Here is a 20,198-nt window from a genome sequence, read left to right on the forward strand (position 1 = left end):
GATGCCCTCAAGTTTATAGCTGATGGGGGTACACAGAGGAAAAAAATCCAAAGGTATTTTTTTTTCTTGGTGCTGTTACTGGGGCTTGAACTCAGGACCAGGGGGCTGTCCCTTAGCTTTGTTGCTCAAGGGCTACAGCTCTAATTCCTGCTTTTTAGTGGTTAATTGGAGATAAAGAGTCTGAAGCACTTTTCTGCCCAGGCTGGCTTCAAACCTTGTTCCTCAGATCTCAGCTGATTAGAGGCGTGAGCCACCAGCTCAAAAGCACTATTTCATTACAACTGACACCTCTTCTCCTAGACCCATACCTGCTTCTAGTATGCTAGTCCCACTGTTTACTTGCTTTCTAGGTAAAACATTAAATTTCCATCACGAACTGTACCCTATGTTCCTTGGGATCCTGGAAAGAAAGCCAAATGTGAGGAAATGCAAAACGAGAATGCCCTGCTCTGGAATGTACAAGGAAATGCACAAAATAACAGGCATTATTAGAACCCATGTTTTTAAACAATTACCAAAGCAGTGTAGTAATAGCATAAAGACAATTTCTGCGCCAGCTTGTTTCTCTGAAATTCTCTCTGCCACTGAACAGCTAGAACAGATAATAACTATTAGTAAATCAAACTCCTCTGCAATATCCAGCTGTGCCTCACACATTTACATACAGATAGAATGGGTATATGTTTTTAATATGTATGGGATACGTACTTTTCCCACAGCCAAAGTGTGTGCTACAAAGGAGGAGGAGAATGGGAATCGGATCAGCATGAGATAATAAAGTGGCCTAGATAAAGTATTAGCTAGCGATTGATCTCAAACGGGGATGCTGCTTCTTCTGACCTGATTACTTACTATGCATGGATTCCATTAAATAGAGCTTAGACATGGGAGGCTCCTGGAAATACTCTAAATGCATAGAAGGATCGACAGCACTCAGAGCCCAAATTGTAACTGTGGATGCCTGAGGCCCTCACCCTCCCTGCTAGAGCCAAAGCCCTCATTTGGGACAGGCTGGAAGGTTAAAGGGCTGCCTGACAGCTGGTGAGAGCCCTGCGGAGCCCCACAAGGAGGGTCTTTCCCTCCCCTCCCCCACGCCAAACACACACCTTCAGAGAATGACTGGCCCCTCCTCAGCTGCCTGTCTGTTCTGGCATGGAGCTCTTCAGCAACAGAAAGGGAATATGAGGTAAAGGTGTTTAACCATCATTTAAGATTATGCTCAACCTTTAAAAAACTGACCACAGTCATGAATGCCATCTCTCAGAAATGTGTCTGTCTCCAATTGCACACAAGATTTTTCCATGTTATTTCACGAACTCTAACAGACTTTCCTGAAGTTGAGGACCCCTGGTCAAGGCCTGATGATCCAGTGTGACCCTTTGGTTTGGCTTAGCTGAAGGGAATGGGTCCTAGTAAAGGCTTTTCCTGCCAAGTTTGCAAACTGACCTTAGCAACCAAAGAAGCTAAAGAGTAATTCTTCATGGTAACCCTAACATATGGTTTATCCAGTAATGTCATCCTTTCTCTTTAATTAAAAATCTAAAAATATAATTTGAATAGCAAAATCAGACTAGAAACCCTATTCCCATCTCAGGTTGTATTTTTGTTGTTGTTGTTGTGGGCCTTAAAACTCTGGGCCTGGGCACTGTCCCTCAGCTCTTCAGCTAAAGGCTAGCACTCTACCCCTTGAGCCACAGTGCCACTTCCAGCCTTTTCTCTTTATGTGGTACTGAGGAATTGAACCCAGGGCCTCATGCATGCGAGGCAAGCACTCTACCACTGAGCCACCTTCCCAGCCCCTCAGGTTGTCTTTCTATCCTTGACTTAAAAAAAAAAACTTTTTCACCAGGCAATGGTGGCTGACACCTGTAATCCTAGCTACTCAGGAGGCTGAGATCTGAGGATCTTGGCTCAAAGCCAGCCTGGACAAGATCTGTGAGACTCTTATCTCCAATTAACCACCAGAAAACTGGAAGTGGTGCTGTGGCACAAGTGGTAGAGCACTAGCCTTGAGCTAAAGAGCTCAAGGACAGTGCCCAGGCCCAGAGTTCAAGCCCCACAACCGACAAAACAAAACAAAAAACCAAACCAAACCTACTTTTTATTATTCTGATCACTGACATTATAGGGAAATTTCTCTACATTATTCTCTTTTCTTCTTGCTGCAGCCATACCAATCTTTTTGGCTGGAGAAGATGTCTTCTCTCACATAAGCTGATACATCTCTGTGGCTATGTTAAGCCAGATGAATATTTTTATCTGCACTGCTTCAGAGTTTCTACTGTCTAAAATTTTGGTCGAAATTTGTTGGTACCAGACCAAGTTGTTCAATAGTGAAATCATTCTCACAGGAGCAGAAGGAATGTGTGTGTGTGTGTGTGTGTGTGTGTGTGTGTGTGTGTGTGTGTGTGTGTGTGTGTGTGTGTGTGTGTGTGTGTGTGTGTGTGTGTGTGTGTGTGTGTGTGTGTACTTTGCACTTCATGGTGTCACACCTGCCTGCTGTGGAGTTTAAACATGATTCTTTAGCAATAAACAAACTCGTTTTTGAAGAGTTCAAGAAAGGCCACATCAAGTGTTGGACTTCTCAATATGTGAATGAGAAATTGTTTTCAAGGTCAAAGATTGGGTCTTATGTAGCTATACTGTGCTGCTTTATGTAGTCAAAAGTTTTTAGACCTGGACACCAGAGTTCCTTCTACAGGCAATCTCTGTAAATATTGTCCAGCTGATAGCAAATATATTACCTATTTGAACTTCACCTTTGTGGGTTTGAAATCCCACTGGATCAGTGGGCCTCTGCTCCGGCAGACACTAGAGGCCACTCATTACTCTGAAAAGGTCTAGCGTCTACTCATACTTTGTCCATCCTGCTTCCTATACACAAAATGGTTCCTAGAAAAGTTTCTATTAAAATCCAATTTGTCTTTTAAGGGCATTTTTAATTGCTTCCTCCTGTATATGACTTCCCCCCAACTTCCAAATGGATTCCCATAGAACTCTGCTCCTCCTTTTTACTGAGTGGGATGCAGGGAGGGGAGAGTCAAGGACTGGGTGCTATCCCTTAGCATTTTCACTCAAGACTAGCAGCCCCACTTGTGGCTTTTTGATAGCTAATTAGAGATAAGAGTCTTCTGGATTTTCCTGCCCAGATTCTTAGATTTAAGCTTCCTAAGTAGCTAGGATTGATTACAGACATAAGCCTGGCTTGTACTCCTTTATAACAATTGTTTCATTCTAGCTGTTTGAGTGTTATGACATATTCCCTGTAAGACTATTCCTATGTAGCTTATTCTTCGCATCTTCTGCTGGGTCTACATAGGACTTCACATATAGTGTTCTATAAATTTAATCATTTCCCTGATCCTATGATCTCTTAAGAGGATTGAAACATGACTGTAATCCTAGCTATTTAGGCGGGTGAAATCTAAGGATCAAGATTCAAAGCTAGCTTAGACAGAAAAGTCCTTGAGACTCTTATCTCCAATTATCCACAAAAAGCTGGAAGTGGAGATGTGGCTCAAGTGATAGAGCACCCAGGTTAGAGCAGAAAAGTCAAGTGAGGTTGAGACCCTGAGTTCCAGTCCCTGTACAAGCACAAAAAGAAACAACAAAATGATGAAGATGTAGCTTAATGGTTGCATACCAGAAAACCACTAAGTCATAAGGACCTTAGCCTCCTCAAAAGTGTGACTGGTAAAGGAATGTCTTGGTCCAAATTTATAACATTTCCACTTAGACATAACAGCTAATAGCAAATAAAGAACAAACACACTAAGTAGAGGGAATGCATAAAGTATCAAATTCTAGCACTGGGGATTATGTCAAGTTTAACCTTGAGTTTTACATTTCATCTTCAAAACCACAGAAACAATGACTCTAAGGCTTGATGTTGGGTATCTGGATGCATACAGTGACTCCCACCAAAGACAAGACAATCAGAATGTCTGCTATGTGCATGGTCCAGACCCCAGGGGTCAGGATGACCTGCCCATCCTGAATTCTGATTTGGCCGGGGCATGTTGTGTTCATCACTCAAGGCCATACCAGAAGTTCATTTCAGAGTTTCCAAATGGTGAATCTCTAACTCTCAGTGTTTCTACCAGATTCGTCTCATTTTCTTCCTTCAGTTTGGAAAATGCAAACCCACAGGGAAACCTTGACAATTCTGAAGTCCTCACAGCTGATACAGCCCAAGCTGTGCTGCCCACGTTGGTACCCTGCTGGCTGGAGATGCGGCGCTTGGGAGATAAACTGCTCCTTTTGCGAAAGGCACAAGTCCCCACCCACAGTGACAAATGGGCTCTACAGTTCATGCATTCCAGAGGCTCTCAGCTTCCAGATGGGAGCACCATCAAATAGGTTGCAGGCAGAGAGGGAAAAGGAAAAATTAAAGCCATTAATATGCTGGGAGGAATTAAAAAAACAAAAAAACAAAAACAAAACAGGTTCCTTAAGACGAGGTCCTTAGGATATAACTCAGGTTCAAGGCAAGGGAGAATCCACTTTCTTTCCCATGTCCTATTGAGTCCAATCTTTTGGCCAACAGCAGGTCTTGACTATAGCAGCTCCCCACACCCATTGTTTCCTGTCTCCTCATGGAGCCCTCAGCAAATAAGGGTGCCTTGCTTCAGCTTTGATATACTTCTGGGAATAAATTCATTCAAAAGCAAACAGTGAGTAGTACTAGAGATAATAACAAATTAAGTATACGGTGGGAAATGTACAAGATGCTATGTGGAAAATGAACTTTACAATTTTTTGTGGGGGGGGGACAGAGGGGAGGGAAGAGAAGAGGAAACAAGGGAGGAGGCAACAATGCTTGATAAGAAATGTATTACCAAAAAAAAAAAGAAAAGAAAAGAAAAGAAATGTATTACCTTGCTCATGTAATCGTAACCACGCTGTAAGGTATTTTCACAATAAAAAAACTTATTAATAAAAAAATATATGGTGGTGCTTCCTGTGACTAAATTTTTATTGTGTTTTATTCATTTATTGATATTTATTAATTACGAGTGTGGGACAGCACACACCAGGGTATAAACACAGGTTCCTCTCCCTCCTCCTCTCTCACCTATACATGATAGTCATGTGCACTCGCACACACTTGCTTTCAAGGCATTGAAAGGACTCACTCTTTAGTCTTCATATCTTTAGTCTTTATGATTTGCCACTCTGGAGAAGTGTTCCTTGCCACCCCTTTTCCTCCCTCCCATCACATTCCACAAACATTTATGGTATATGCATGATTTGAAGATGTTTTATTTATAAGTGACCAATTCATTGCAGCACTGAAACATGAATTTCCAAACAGATATCTGTTTTATGAAACTCTATTCTTTTGTTTTAAATAGCTGAGCTATCCAGCCATAGCACAATAATGAAAAAGGTAAACAGGGCTCCATTTCTAGAACCTGTTCTAAGTTTTCTCAAATGTGACTAACTGCAAGAATTTCTTAGCTATTAAAGAAACCAAACAGCAAACAAATGACTCCCGTGCTACTAAGCCCACACATTTATTCTAGATGTGAAATCTATGTAGTTATAAACTGGAGAGGTTTCAAGGGTGAACTTTAACTTGAAATTACTTAGAAAACTAAGATTTTGCTCTAAAGGTATAGCATGAAGGCAAAAGAAATGCCCATCTGAAAGGAACTTGTGACACAAAAGGGAAATTTGTATTGTGCACAAGGTTGGGTGCTTAGAGTGTTTACTGGGTTAAAATATCAAGAATGGAAACCTCTGAACCAATATATGTAAAGCACTTGTTGTTTATTTAAAGAAAGCCAGCCAGGATTTGCTCTGACTACAATAATTTAAAGAGGAGTGACATGCAAAAAATTGGAAAGCCTAGTCCTTAATTATTTATTTACTATTATTTAGTTATTAACAAAACTGTAAGTTAAATAATTTACTAATTATTTAATTATTATTCACTAATGCTCCATCTTAACTCATTCTAATAGTTCATGCATTGTCAAATCTACAATCTGTACTAAATAAATGACCATTTGGGATTTGTTCTGGAGCATCTCTGTTTCTCTCCCTGATTGAGTTAAAAACAACAACAATGAAACAAAACTGTCATTTGCAATCAAAGAAAGCTGCTTTGGAGCTGAGAACACAGCACCAGCTGCCTTGCAGGGTCTCTTTCTGAAGTAAGAGCAAAGATTCACATTAACTTGATCTTTTGCAGCCAGTCTAATTTCATTCTGCATGAGTCAGACAGGACTCCATGCCACATTTAAAGTTTCCAACAGAACTGAACCAAAAACTTAACATATTCTCTGTTACGAGACCTCTGTCTTCTGAAAGCAGTGGAGCAAAATGCAGGTGAAGAGTGGCCTACATTGATTTTGTGACCTTTGAGCAATGCAAATGAAGAGTTTTGCATTAATTTTCAGTATGCTGGTGGGGTTTTCAAAAAGAAACATTATAATCTCAGTTCTACTTTCAAAACCATTAGCCTGAATGAAGTAAATAATGCTGCCTTTTCAGAACCTGTGGATTTTGAAGAGTTCATACTGGGAAGTTGAGCTGTGGCTTAAGTGGTAGAACGTCAGCCTTTAGTTAAAAAAGCCAAGTGAGAGTGTGAGGTCCTGAGTTCAAGCCCCAGTACCCCATCAAGATGCATTTTTCTCATAAACTGATATGTATAACTACTGTATCTGTTCTGTATAACTACTTAAAGATAGTAATAATAGCGTTTAGGGTAAAAAAAGTTTAAAAATGATTTTACTTGTAACAGTCATTGGATCATACAATCTATAAATATACCAAAGTTTACATAATAAAAACACCTATGTCTGATGTCCTAATGCACATACAAATCATACTGGTCTTTTTAACAAAATGTTAAAAATATAAATGGAGATCCTAAAGGTTACTAAACAAACTTACTCACCATCAATTCCTCAGGTGCTGGTCTTTCTTTGGGCTGTTTTCTCATGCTGTGGTGGAAAAAGAAAATTTATCTCCGTTATTTGCAAGTTTTTGGTTTTAATTTCTACTACTATTTCCCCTCAAATCTGGATGTTTTCAAAACTCCATCAGTTTGATTTTTTTGGCCAAAGTATAAATGTTATCTTTCCTTTATATTGGCTTTTAAAAAATCATATTTCTGGGACCTTCTTTCTTTTTTTTTTTTGTTCCAGTCGTGGGGCCTGAGCTCTGGGCCTGGGTGCTGTCCCTCAGCTCTTCAGCTCAAGGCTAGCGCTCTACCACTTGAGCCACAGTGCCACTTCTGGCTTTTTTCTTTTTGCTTATGTCGTGCTGAGGAATGGAACCCAAGGCCTCAGGCATGCAAGGCAAGCGCTCTACCACTGAGCCACCTTCCCAGCCCTTCTGGGACCTTCTGAATCACAAAGTTGTCTCTTTTTTTCAAAGTTACTTTCACAATGTACATAATGAATTTACATTTATTCTAATTCTGTTTTTGAAATTAATGTAGAAAAAGCAGTTATATTCTTTCCCAGGTTTAGTTGCCTATTTGTTTCAAAATTAAATTCAGAGAACAATTTACTTCTTTTTTTGGTAAATGGGATAATGTAATAGGTAGTATAATTGATTGTTAAGTCAGATTAAGAAAAATGTCATCCCTCCACTAAAACAAGCAGTATATAAAGGAGTGAGGAATCTAGATAATGCTACAAAATTACAAATGAGTTCTTATATAATATCTTGGCTTGTATTTATCAGGTCTGATGAAAGTTTAATTTATTCAACAGCTGTGAGATAGCTAAGTTTGCTGAAGTCGCTTTAAAGAATTGCACTTCTTGTGTAAAATATTTCGTGTCTTCCATCCAGTAAGGTATACTTATGGCTGGAGTGTATGCTTAGCTATCCAGAGTGATTGTGGGTAGCTGCCTACTTGATGGCAGTGTTCTTTCTAAACCAGAACATCTATGGGATAAAGTCACAAATAGACTGCTGCTTTGATCACTTGGAAAAGATCACAGAGGCCTTTTGTATAAGGGACTCTCTAATGAGCAAATGAATATCTTTCACGTCATCTCTGAATTTGCTGACAGTACTTTTGTTTTTAAATAGAGCAATTTAATGATCATTTGGCAAACAAGAATTGTAGTTATGAACCATTAATGACACTGAGGACATTTGCCTTCCCTATAAATAACCATATGCACCTCTCAAATACTGTTTCCATTAGCAAGTAATTCAAGCTGTCTCCCTAGTGGAGTTGATAACCATCCCAATTTGACATTCCAAAGTAGCTCTATCTCTTGGGAAAACAAGAGATTTGTTTCATTTTTGTTTTGGCTTGACAGCCTTGAAAATTTCAACACAGGTTATCCTTCCCTTCCTCTCCATAAAACTTACACATAGCAGCTGATTGATTTTTTGGACAGTAGGGCGATAAAGCCTTAACTATGTCTCTCCCTGGCTGCCTGGAGCAGCCCCACCCCCAGGGCCCATCTCAGACCACACAGAGACTCCATGATGGATGTCACATATCCAGTGTCTCCTATGGCTGTGCCTGTGTCTGGAGTGGGTGATGCTAGACTAGGGCTCCAGGCAGCAAAGGAAGCATAGTTTGTTCTCTAATCTTTATCTTTCATGGGGATGCCTCTGAGGTTTTTTTTTTTTTTTTTTTTTTTTTTTAGGAATTCCAGTTAAACAAAAAAAAAGAGGGACTAATATGTTTCTGTATAATGACACCTAATAAGCTTCCAAACAACTTAGAAGCCCAGGGTTCAATCAATAGGTATTTTTTTTTCAGAGCAAATATAGTTTCCAAAAGCTACAGAATAGCATGTATTTGAATAAACAAGATACAATGTTAAAAAAAATATTTAAACTAGGGGAAAATTTCTCCTCCACATTTATTCCCCTCTGTGGAATATAAACTGTACACGACATTTTTATTAAGAGGTAACATATTACACTTAGTCAAAAAGGTGATAAAGCCTGACATTTATATTAAGGAATATTTCTTGGTTTCACATTGGTTGGATTGCGGGGGAGGGGCAGCACACAGCCAGCCCTGCCTAGCAAGGACCCCCGACTATGCCACCTCCCGGCACCCAGGCTTCTTCGGGAAGGGCCTGCCATCCTCCAGTACCGGAAAGCTGACTGACTGACAGGGTGCAGAAATGGAGATGTTTGATTAGGAGGAGTCCCACAATGGCTGATGAGTCTTGTTCTGCTTGAGGTCTGGTCATTTCTGAGCTGCCAATTTCCTCCAGTCTCTTGGGTAAAAGCCCCATGCAGGGGTAAGGTTGAGGGCAGGGGAGCAGTGGGCCTCCTAAGGCCACATGAGTCTCCCAGGACCTGGGGAGGGGATGATGGCACAAGGTCTAATAAAGGCAAGAGGCATGCTGCTGGGAGGAAAGAGAAAAAAGGCTGGAGAAGAACTCTAGGCAGAAAAACGCCTGTTTCCTCAGGTGTAAAATGATAAGGGGTTTCCTCAAGGCTTTGAAGGCACCTTTGCCTTAAATCTTGGGGTACCTGTCAGGTTCTTATGGGTTGAAATGCACCTAATAGAACTACATCTCTACCAGATTTCCCAATATCAAAATTCGGTGTAAGGGATGACCCCAGTATCGTGTTTAAAATATAACCAAAGATAAAAGTTACTGAAGACTCCAATGAGTTAATAAACTGTGCTGCTTTCACTAAGTGGCAGGCAGTTTTATGGGTAACTTGAGGTTCCATTAATAAAAATAAGCTTCATATGTCTGTTCAAGAGTAGCTATAAAATTGCATATTTCTGAGCAAAAAAAAAAAAGATTAAGAAAATGGGAACAGTGTCTGCTCAATGAAGGAAACTGATCAGTGGTTTATTAAAAAGCAAAGGAGCCTCCCAAGTATGCTTATGAACCTTTGTGTAAATAATGTTTATATAATTTAAACAATTTCTTTGGCTTTGCTGCCCCATCTGCCGAGTTGCTCCCCCTCCCCCAGTGCCTCTTTCTCCAAAAGGAAGCAGGAGAGCCATAAGGTCTCCTGGAGTTAATGGCATGTATCATTTACATTGAGGGCAGGGCGTGCTTTGCGCACTAGCTCACCACTGAGTGATGAAATGTACAAATGGCTCAGAGAACTCTCCAACCGGAAGGACAGGCGAATCCTGGGATGGAGGAAAAACAAGTCACCAAAAGTCACAACAATGCCTCTTTCTAGTTCACAGTCCTCCCCACCACTGCCACCCTACCCCCTCGGAGAAGCAGTATAAAGTTGAACATAATGGTGACATAAAGGCCTGCCAATTAAAAAGACTGGCTCTTCCCTCTTCCACACATTTCGGTAAAGATGCCAAATTTCAAGCCACACATTTTACAATGGTGAGAAACATGAGAGCAAAGAGGGAGGGGAGGTGGAGAAAGGACAATGATAGCCACAGGGTAGGAAGGAAGGTAGGGAAAGTGTAAATGAGAAATTAATGATTATTTAAGTAACACACAAATGGTCTTGTAATTAACAAAGAGCTGTGAAATTATTCTTTGTTGACCTTTGTTTCTTTTACTGGATTTGCTATTTATTTACACTTTCCTATTTATTTACATTTCTTTATATATTCAACTGCTTTTGATTGCTGGCTCTTTAGGGACAAGTCATTTTTTTTTTCCTTTATAAAAATTTCAATAAGCAGGCCTTTATGAGAGAAGTTTTTTTTTTCCTGAAAAGGAATTTTAGCCTAGTTGTCAGTTTAGGCCAAGTCATCGTATCATAAAGCCACTGAATTAAAAATACAGTGAAAAATTTCTATCTCTACATCAAACAAAACTGGGGAGGATCTGGGAGTCACTCATCAGAACACAAACTACATAGCAACAAACAACACAGGGAGCAAACCCCATTACCATTCGCAAAGGAAAGCTTTAAGAATTTAGGAGTTTTTCCAAGAATGACAGAGAGTGCCACTGTGTTTATAGTGTAACAGCTCAGGATGTAATGAAATTACACTGCAGAGTACTTTAACAGTCATCTCATTAGACCTACAGTTGGAACAAGAGAGCCACATAAAGTAGGCAGCTGCAAATGACTCCATTCTCATCTATTCTCATTTGCTATTAAAAATACCTTTCGGCGGCTTTTTTTCCTCCCTGACATCCCTACACAAAGTGCCCTGCAAAGTATGATACATGCACCTATTTAAATTAACAAAGGAATGACTTATTTTAATCTCACTGTGCTTTGGAGTGCTTTGGCCATTTGGATGAGCAATATATCATTACATACAACCTTCCAGCGCTGCAGGCTAGAAACTCAGAGCATGCAGCATTTGGTAGGAGCCAAACAATTTCTCTAGCACACAACTGTGTCAAATGCATGCATGTATTCATTATTGAGAACGAGAGGAAATAGCTTTGATGTAGTGGAAAAAAGAAGATGATAAAAGCACCTCTGCAATATGTGTGTCATTATCAATGGTGGCAGATAGATACAATTGCACAGCCTCCTATGTGATTAGTAAATATACATATAATTGCTGTGGCCAATTATCAGAAAAATGAGATCGGTAATTACAAGACAGAAAATTAACTAGAAGTCTTATTAAGGCTTTGTTTCTGATTCAAACAATTGGAAATGGCTGGAAAATACAACGAAATAAAAAGGAACTGGGCAGGGGGTGGAGGTCAAAGCAGCCAAAAATTATTTTTTAAAAAAGGAAGAACAAAATTCTGAAGAGATTGGGGGGGGGGAAGGAATATAAAAAATAATGACTTTCCCATATCTGTTCCCTTTGAATCTACTCTATTCATCTAGAGGGGATGCTGAACAATTCTACACTTAAATTCTCATCAATAAAGAAAGTAAAGATTTCCAGGAGGAGAGAAAAACAAAGCAAAATGGAGGTAAAGTAAAATTTTTCCAAGTTCAAAGGATTATATGCAGGTATTACCATAGAAAGGATATGAAAAACAGGGTATTAGAACAATATACTCAAAAGAAACAAGGCACACAATAACATGATGGCTCCTCAATAATGGTAGTGGGAAATGGTCACAGAAGTGTCATTGATTTGAAGAGCAAAAATAAAACTTGATATCTATTTCAGACCTGGCCTGTTTGAAGAAAGCTGTATGGATCACCAAAACTGTGACAGTCTACAAGGCTCAGTTCAAGAAATGACATTTAACTGTCCGTAAAAACAGTAAAAAAGATAGTTCAAAATCTGAATGACAACCACCTGACACAGGGAGCAAACCCATCACCATTTACAAGGGAAGGCTTTAAGAATTCAGAAACTTTTCCAATTACAGAATTTGATGTGCAAAACATCATGGACTATCATCAGTTAGGAAGCTACTCTAGGCCATTTAAAAAAAATTGATTTTCTTAATTTTTTATTTACTAAGGAATCAAACCCAGAGCCTCATGCATGATAGGCAAGCACTCTACCACTGAGCCACATTCCTAGTCTTAGGCCTTTGTTTTCTTTTGGTTGGTCACGGGGCTTGAACTCTGGGTCAAGGCACTGTCCCTGAGCTCTTCAGCTCAAAGCTAGTGCTCTACCACTTGAGCTGCAGCACCACTTTCAGTTTTCTGGTGGTTTATTGGAGATAAGAGTCTCACAGATTTTGCTGCCCAGGCTGGCTTTGAATCATGATCCTCAGATCTCAGTCTCCTGAGTAGCTAAAATTACAGGCATAAGCTATCGGCACCCGGCTTCCTAGGCCATTTAAAAAAAAATAGATTTTCTTTTCTTTCTCCTTCCCCCTTCTCTTCTCTCCCCTTCCCTTATTTTCCTCTCTTTGCCTTCTCTGACTCCCTTCCTTCCCCCCCCTTTTTTGTTGTTGCCATAATGGGCTTGAACTTGGGGCCTTAGCCTGGCACCAGTTGCCCATGAATATAATCCTTGCTACTCAGGAGGCTGAAATCTGAGGATCACAGTTTAAAACCAGCCTGTACAGGAAAGCACATGAGAATGTTAACTGCAATTAACCAACAAAAAGTCGGAAGTGGAGCTATGAGAAGTTCAAGCCCCAGTGAACACACACACACACACACACACACACACACACACACACACACACACACACACACACACACACACACACACACACACACACACACACACACACACACACACACACACACACACACAGCCTGCTGTTTTTGTTTTGTTTTGCTTATGTGGTGCTGAGGAATCGAACCCAGGGCCTCATGCATGCAAGGCAAGCACTCTACCACTGAGCCACCTTCCCAGCCCCCCCAGAGCCTGCTGTTTTAATGTGGCTGAATATTTACCAAGATAGTTAAAATTCTGGACTGGCTTTTTACAAAGAGCTTGTATAAAACATAATGCTAATGTGGGTTTCATTTTAAAGCATGACACCAAAAGTAAATTAATTAATTATAAATAAACCAGGCAATGTGATGAAGATGTCATTTTAGCATGAATGAGAAGTAAAATGAGGATATGTGACATTTTGCAAGAGTAATTAAATTTTATTTAAGACCAGATAAGTCTGTTAAGGTTCTTATGTTATAAAAGTTAAGGAATACTGGTTGGTATCCATGAATAATTTATTTCATTTCTGAAAATATCAGTTCAAGTTAACTTCGTAGAACTCAAAGAATCACTGCCAGACACTGGTGGCTCACACTGTAATCCTAGATACTCACACTGTAATCCTAGATACTCAAGAGGCTGAGATCTGAGAATCAGTTTGAAGCCATCCTGGGCAGTAAAGTCTGTGAGACCCTTGTCTCCAATAATTACCAAAAAAAAAAAAAAAGCTGGAAGTGGAGCTGTGGCTCAATGGTATAGTAGTAACCTTGAGCAAAAAGCAGCTCAGGAACAGTGCTTAGGCTCTGAGTTCAAGCCCTAGGACCAATAACACAGCAACAACAACAACAACAACAACAAAAAAACAGGAGGAAAGCTGAGTCTCAAGTGCATATGCCAGCTATCTCTTTCTATTCAAAATTCCTTGTCTCTTGCATGTTCAAGAAGAATCTTCTGAGATACAGAAGACTAACCCAATCAATGGTGTGGGCAAAAGAACATACATAAAAGCTAGTGCCAGCAGCTCATACCTGGAATCCTAGCAACTTGAGGATCGAGATTTGAAGTGAGCTGGGGCAGGAAAATCTCTGAGATATTTACTCCAATTAACCTAAAAGCTAGAAGTACGTCTTCAAGCCCCAGAACTGGCTTGTATGTACACACATGCAAACACATGAACCATACACACATCTTCTGAAGCAGGTTGCTGGTGGCCCATGTCTATACTCCTAGCTACTCAGAGGGTGATTCAAAGCCAGACTGGACAGATACATCTGAGACTCTTTTTGTGTGTTGTTGTTGTTGGTCGTGGGACTTGAACTCTGGGCCTTGGCACTGTCCCTGAGCTCTTCAGCTCAAAGCTAGCGCTCTACCACTTCACTTGGGCACAGTGTCTCTTTCAGTTTTCTGGTGGTTAATTGGAGATAAGAGTCTCCTGGACGTTTCTAACTGGCTGGCTTTGAACCACGATTCTCAGATCTCAGCCTCCTGAGTAGCTGGGATTACAGGTGTGAGCCACCAGTGCCTGGCACATCTGAGACTCTCAACCAGCAAAAAAGCCAAAAGTGGAGGCGTGGCTCAAAAACTGGTAAAGTACTAGCCTTGAGGGGAAAAAAAAAAAAGCTAAGGGCAACGGCAACACTCAAGCCCTAAGTTCAAGTACCAGAAAAAAAGTTCTCGGTGAGAACAAGTAAGATGGAAGAATGCATTTCCAAAGCATTAATCTGGATTGAAGAAGCAGTTACACTAGTAGCTCTCTGTACTGGCTGAAACTGGCTCAATTGTTAATAAGTCACTCTCGGTAAGACCCTGGACACCATACTTCACTATAAGGGCTTTTTGGAATGTATTTCTATTGAACTTGTAAGCACAGAGGTATGGAATGAAACTGTGAACACAACCTTAACCAAAAGCTTAACCTGAGACTCTAGTCCCAAATCAACTTTATAGAGTCCTGCACACAAGCTGGGACCCTGTTACTGAGCAGGCAATTATTACATAAAAATAGCTGCCATAAAGCATTTCAGTAAGCAATTCTAGTCATGCAGGAGGACAGTCTCCATGTCTCAGAGGTTTTGGTGAACTACCTGGTCAGCCTCTTTCTCTAAACAAGTAAAACACAAGCACTTCGCATGCCAGAGAACAGCAAGAGACAAGGAGGAAAATGTTTGAGTGATGCCTTTGCCTTGTGAATAATGAACAGTTCAAGAAGGTCAACCCATTACAATTGAAACTGTTTAATTATTAATTATGCACAATCTATGAGCAAAAGGACAAGTTCAGAATGTTTAATGGATGCTAACTCCAACTGGACTCTCTCAGGGTATTTTGTTATTAGCACTTGTCAGCAAGGAACTCAGGCATAAAAAAAGGCAAGTAGCAGAAAATCTGACTCTGTGCGTGTGTGTGTGTGTGTGTGTATGTGTGTGTGTGTGTGTGTGCGTGCGTGCGTGTGTGTGTGTCTGTCTGTCTGTGTATGTCTGTGTGTGTACCTGCCCAAAGAGGTGGAGGAAGGAGCCAGAAGGAGGTTTAAGGGGTTGCCACTAGCTCACATGCAGAGCAAGTCTACTTTGTCACCCCCAACGCAGGCACGTGAGCCACAAACTCCAAATACAGAAAAGTACCAATGAGAAAAATATTCTAGCCAGGCGCCGGTGGCTCACGCCTGTAATCCTAGCTACTCAGGAGGCTGAGATCTGAGGATCGCGGTTCAAAGCCAGCCCGGGCAGGAAAGACCGTGAGACTCCTATCTCCAATAAACCACCAGAAAACCAGAAGTGGTGCTGTAGCTCCAGTGGTAGAGCGCTCGCCTTGAGCTGAAGAGCTGAGGGACAGCGCCCAGGCCCAGAGTTCAAGCCTCATGACTGACAAAAAAAAAAAAAAAAAAAGAAAAAGAAAAATGCTTTAGAAATGACTTACTTAAAAAGGGGTAAATGCAATAATAATATTCAGAAAACATTCAATGTGAAAATAGACCTAAGTAAATGGGATGAGTGGGGCTGGAAGAGATGGGGGAAATGATGGAAAGGGTGACATTGATCAAGATGCAGTATACTCACAAACTGACATGTTGAACTGAAACCCCTGTGTAGAACTACTTTAAAATAATAAAAACTAAAAAGAAAAGAAAAAAGGAGAATATTATTTAAAAGGGATATATATGTGTACATATGTATGTGTGTTTATATATATAAACCCCCATACACCATGGTATTTCATTAATGTTTATTAGCAACACTGTCCTCCCCCCCCACACAAACAGGTTTATGTCTCACAGTAAAATATGGACAAGGTCAGTGGTTTGTGTGTTGTGTTAATGTCAGTCTTCTGGTTGTGGCATTGTACTATACTTATGAGATGTTACACTGAGGTAAAATGGGCAAAGAGTACCCAGATTTCTCCATAGCCTTTCCGACAACTGTATGTAAATGAATCTAAAATTATAATGAGAGAAGTTTTAAAAAGATACAGGACAGGGGCAATTCCTAGCAGAACACTGCTTGATATGAGGGGAAAGTTTAGTATAAGTACACAAATGGAAACAATGTATGGGAGCTTTGATTAAAAATATTCTTAAAGGATCCAGTCTGTCATTAATTCATAATTAAAGATGACAATGGAACCTGATAATGATGTGGTGATTAATTCAGACACTGGTAAACAAAACCATAAAATATCATATAAAATAATACAATATTTTCTCATACATTCAATAATTTCCTGGAGCACCTACCATGTGAATGACATGACAGACAGATACTTCCTATCTTCAAAGAATTTGTGTACTGTTCAGACAGATGAGATATGAATCCCTAAAAACCAGCTCTGTAAGATGGAGAGAATGTCCAGTAACAGAGCCAAGGCCAGGTGCTCAGGATGTACCCAGGAGCCCCAAGGGTTCCATTCAAATATGACTCTACAAAGGAGAGTGTTAGAAATTAGTAGAGTGGCAAGTCTTGTCACTTTTTAAACAGTGTCCATTTATAGATTTTTCTGCTATCAAGCTCAAGCTAACAAGTGATTAGCATCAGATAATAATATGGAATACAAATATGAGAGTTGTTCTCCGTCTTTTAAAATCAAGGGCTTTTAAATTTTTTTTGTTGGGACCAGATTTGAACTCAGGGCCTTGTGCTCTTGCTCACAGGTTGGTGTTCTACTACTTGAATCATGCCTCTTGCCTGGCTTTTTGCTAGTTAGTTGGAGATGGAATCACAAGGCTAGCTTTGAATTGCAGATCTAGGTCTAAACCTCCTGAGTAGCCTCCACTGGTGCAAGTCTTTTAATTCAAGTTTGATGTTCCTGAGGTTTGGACCAGCAGTTCCTAGTCCTAGGCACTGCAGTTGATATTAATTTGCAAAGCAATCTGAGAGCACTTCATTTCTATCCATGATGCTGACATCAAAGCTTGTGTTCAATTTTAGCAGCTTCAAGTCAAGCACAATGGTATTTTGCCTGTCAGACCCCAATTTGTGTTTATTTGCTTTTGTCTGTCTTTTTTTTTTTTTTATCGGTCATGGGACATGAACTCTGGGCCTGGGCGCTGTCCCTCTGCTCTTCAGCTCAAGGCAAGCACTCTACCACTGAGCCACCTTCCCAGCCCTTTTGTTTGTATTTTAGTGAGGTTGATAGCAACGTTTATTAGGAAAGAATATAATTTCATCTTTAGGGTGAGAATGACCCCAAATTGTTTTTATTGTTCACTGTCTTTTTATGACAACTAGCAGAATTTATAGGATATATCTATGCTCTTCTGAGAGAGCCAAACTAGCTTTTTTTAAAGAGAAAATTTAAACAACAAAGGGGAGGGAGGGAAGAGAAAGAGAAAGAAAGAGAGAGAGAGAGAGAGAGAGAGAGAGAGAGAGAGACAGACAGACAGACAGACAGACAGACAGACAGACAGACAGACAGACAGACACAGGCAGACAGGTCTTTAAATATCTGCACAGAAGCTAAACTACAAACCCAAATTACCTGGTCAGAGTGTAGTCCCTTGTTAGATTCTGGAAAATCAGTTAGGTTTTGGTATCTCAAAGTTCCTCACGGTTCTTGTGTGTATGCTCTCACAGAGTGTACCCAGAGAAAGAGCAATCATATCTTCTCAGAGGGAGGAAGATGGGAAATAGTGGAAGGGGTGCATCTGGCTAGTATGTGACTGAGTCAGTCCTGCTTAAGATATAAGTTGTAACCCCACAGCAGAGTGGTGCAAATTCAATCAATGCTTGGTAAACACAGAAGAGTTTATTTAATAGCATGGTCAGTTCTTGGCTTTAAGTACATTTTTTAGTTCATGATGCAGACGGTCCTGCATCATTCCTGGGAAGCTAGGGAACAATGTTTGGGTGGGGAGGGGGGAGTGGGCTCTGCAGTTAAGAAGGCCTGCAGATGACATCATCAGACAAGAATGCCCAGCTAGAGATAGGGAGAGTATTCCTGCTCATCCTATTCCACATCAAGCCGAGAGCGGAGAAAGTGAAAGATGATTCAATTTCCACACTGGGTCACCCCATGCTTTGGGTTGCCAGATGTAATAAATTACACATGTGGGCATTTTGGTGTGAAGTTCTGTCTGCTGGGTCTAGGCTGACAGTAGCAGCTCATTTAACTTGTCTCAGATGGGCCTGGAACTAGGGGTTAAAGGCCTGAATTTCTGCCACTGAAACATCCACCCTACCCATAAACCTTTCAGTCAAGGAGAACCAGCTGTTAGCCAAGTGAATATCACTACCAGATACTTATTAAAAAGACAACAAAAAGAAACCCACCAAATATAAACGAACAGGTCTATAGGACTGAAATCTGGAGTCAGAAACCTTCCCCCCACCCCACATTTTCTTTTTCTCCTAAATATATGTTTTGGAAATTCTTTCAATCAGTCTCTTCAGTTACTTATTTTGTTGTCATGCAAAAAATTTACAAAAAATTGACTAAGATATTGGTGTTTTGTAAAAATTCTTTGAAACTAGGTGGGGGTCTGGGTGCTGGCAGCTCATGCCTTAATCCTAGTTACTCAGGAGGCTGATAACTGAGGATTCCAGTTTGAAGCCAGGCTAGGCAGAAAAGTCTGTAAGACTCTTAACTCTAACCACTGAAAAGCCAGAAGTGGAGCTATGGCTCTATTGGTAGAACGCAAGCTTTGAGTGAAAAGGTAAAGGACAACACCAAGGCTCTGAGTTCAAGCCCCAGTACATGAACACACACACACACACACACACACACACACACACACACACACACACACACACACACACACACACACACACACACACACACACACACACACACACACACACACACACACACACGGGAACTAGAAAAAGGACTAATCTTTTATACCACATTTGTGATTGATTCCTTACCAAAGCTAACAGTATCTTCTCATTTTTAGATCTCTTTTTGGTCATAATCAGAATAAGACATTATTTAGAGATACCTATATGCCACACAGTCTCTCTCTCTCTCTCTCTCTCTCTCTCTCTCTCTCTCTCTCACATACACACACACACACACACACACACACACACACACGCATGCCCGTACCTCCCTTTGCAGTGGTTTAGGCAGAACAGAAAAAAAATTACTTGTTTCATACCAAAGGAATTTCATTTACAAAAGGAAAAGTCGTATTGTCTTCTTCTTCTGTAGCTTCCTGATGCATTTCTATCCCTTTTTCATAAAACACTGCTGCAAATAATCAAGCATGACCATTGACATCCACAAGATTGAATTTAGGAACCATTAAATGAGCTCACCCTCGTGGGAAGTCTCCTGCTCAGGCTGGTCTAAAGGTAATTATTCAGCAATTCCTACCTGTGGTTTTACTTTGTCTCTATATAGTGTTTGAATTTCATACACTGGTAAGGTTAATCTTTTTTTTTTTTCTTCAGGAAAAGTCCAGTTACACATGTTTGAGCCAGGACCTAAATTACAATGTTAATATACCACACTGGATTTCACCAGGTTCTGTGTACAAAGATGCTGATTAAAAATAGTTTTAGATTAAAGGTAAATCATAAGCTATCTGAAACAAAACCAAAAGAACACATCTAGGAGAGAAAAAATTTAGGAGCCTCAATAGCTTCCTAAATGAAACGAGTTTAGCATAGAAACCTCTGATCTACATTTACGCACTGCTCAAGTGCAAAGAACCCGGCAGGTCCGTGTCCTGAAAAATCAACAAGCCATAACACTATCAAGTCAGACTCCAAGAACTCACTGCAAACCC

General features: G+C 40.4%; 1 protein-coding gene across 4 annotated transcripts in view; it reads right to left on the minus strand.

The window, feature by feature from the left end:
* The window catches only part of Map2k5 (mitogen-activated protein kinase kinase 5), a 269,496-nt gene that overhangs the window by 25,539 nt on the left and 223,759 nt on the right, over nucleotides 1–20,198 (minus strand). For all 4 annotated transcript variants that reach the window (XM_069995057.1, XM_069995056.1, XM_069995058.1 and 1 more), the window contains 2 exons: nucleotides 10,026–10,087; nucleotides 6,905–6,950 (listed from right to left, as the gene is read on the minus strand). In XM_069995057.1, the coding sequence (XP_069851158.1) occupies nucleotides 6,905–6,950; nucleotides 10,026–10,087 (108 nt within the window). The remainder of the gene's footprint in view (nucleotides 1–6,904; nucleotides 6,951–10,025; nucleotides 10,088–20,198) is intronic.

The sequence above is a fragment of the Dipodomys merriami genome, unplaced genomic scaffold, assembly GCF_024711535.1.
Source record: "Dipodomys merriami isolate MVZ:Mamm:240054 unplaced genomic scaffold, mDipMer1.0.p SCAF_48, whole genome shotgun sequence".
NCBI classification, from domain to species: domain Eukaryota; kingdom Metazoa; phylum Chordata; class Mammalia; order Rodentia; family Heteromyidae; genus Dipodomys; species Dipodomys merriami.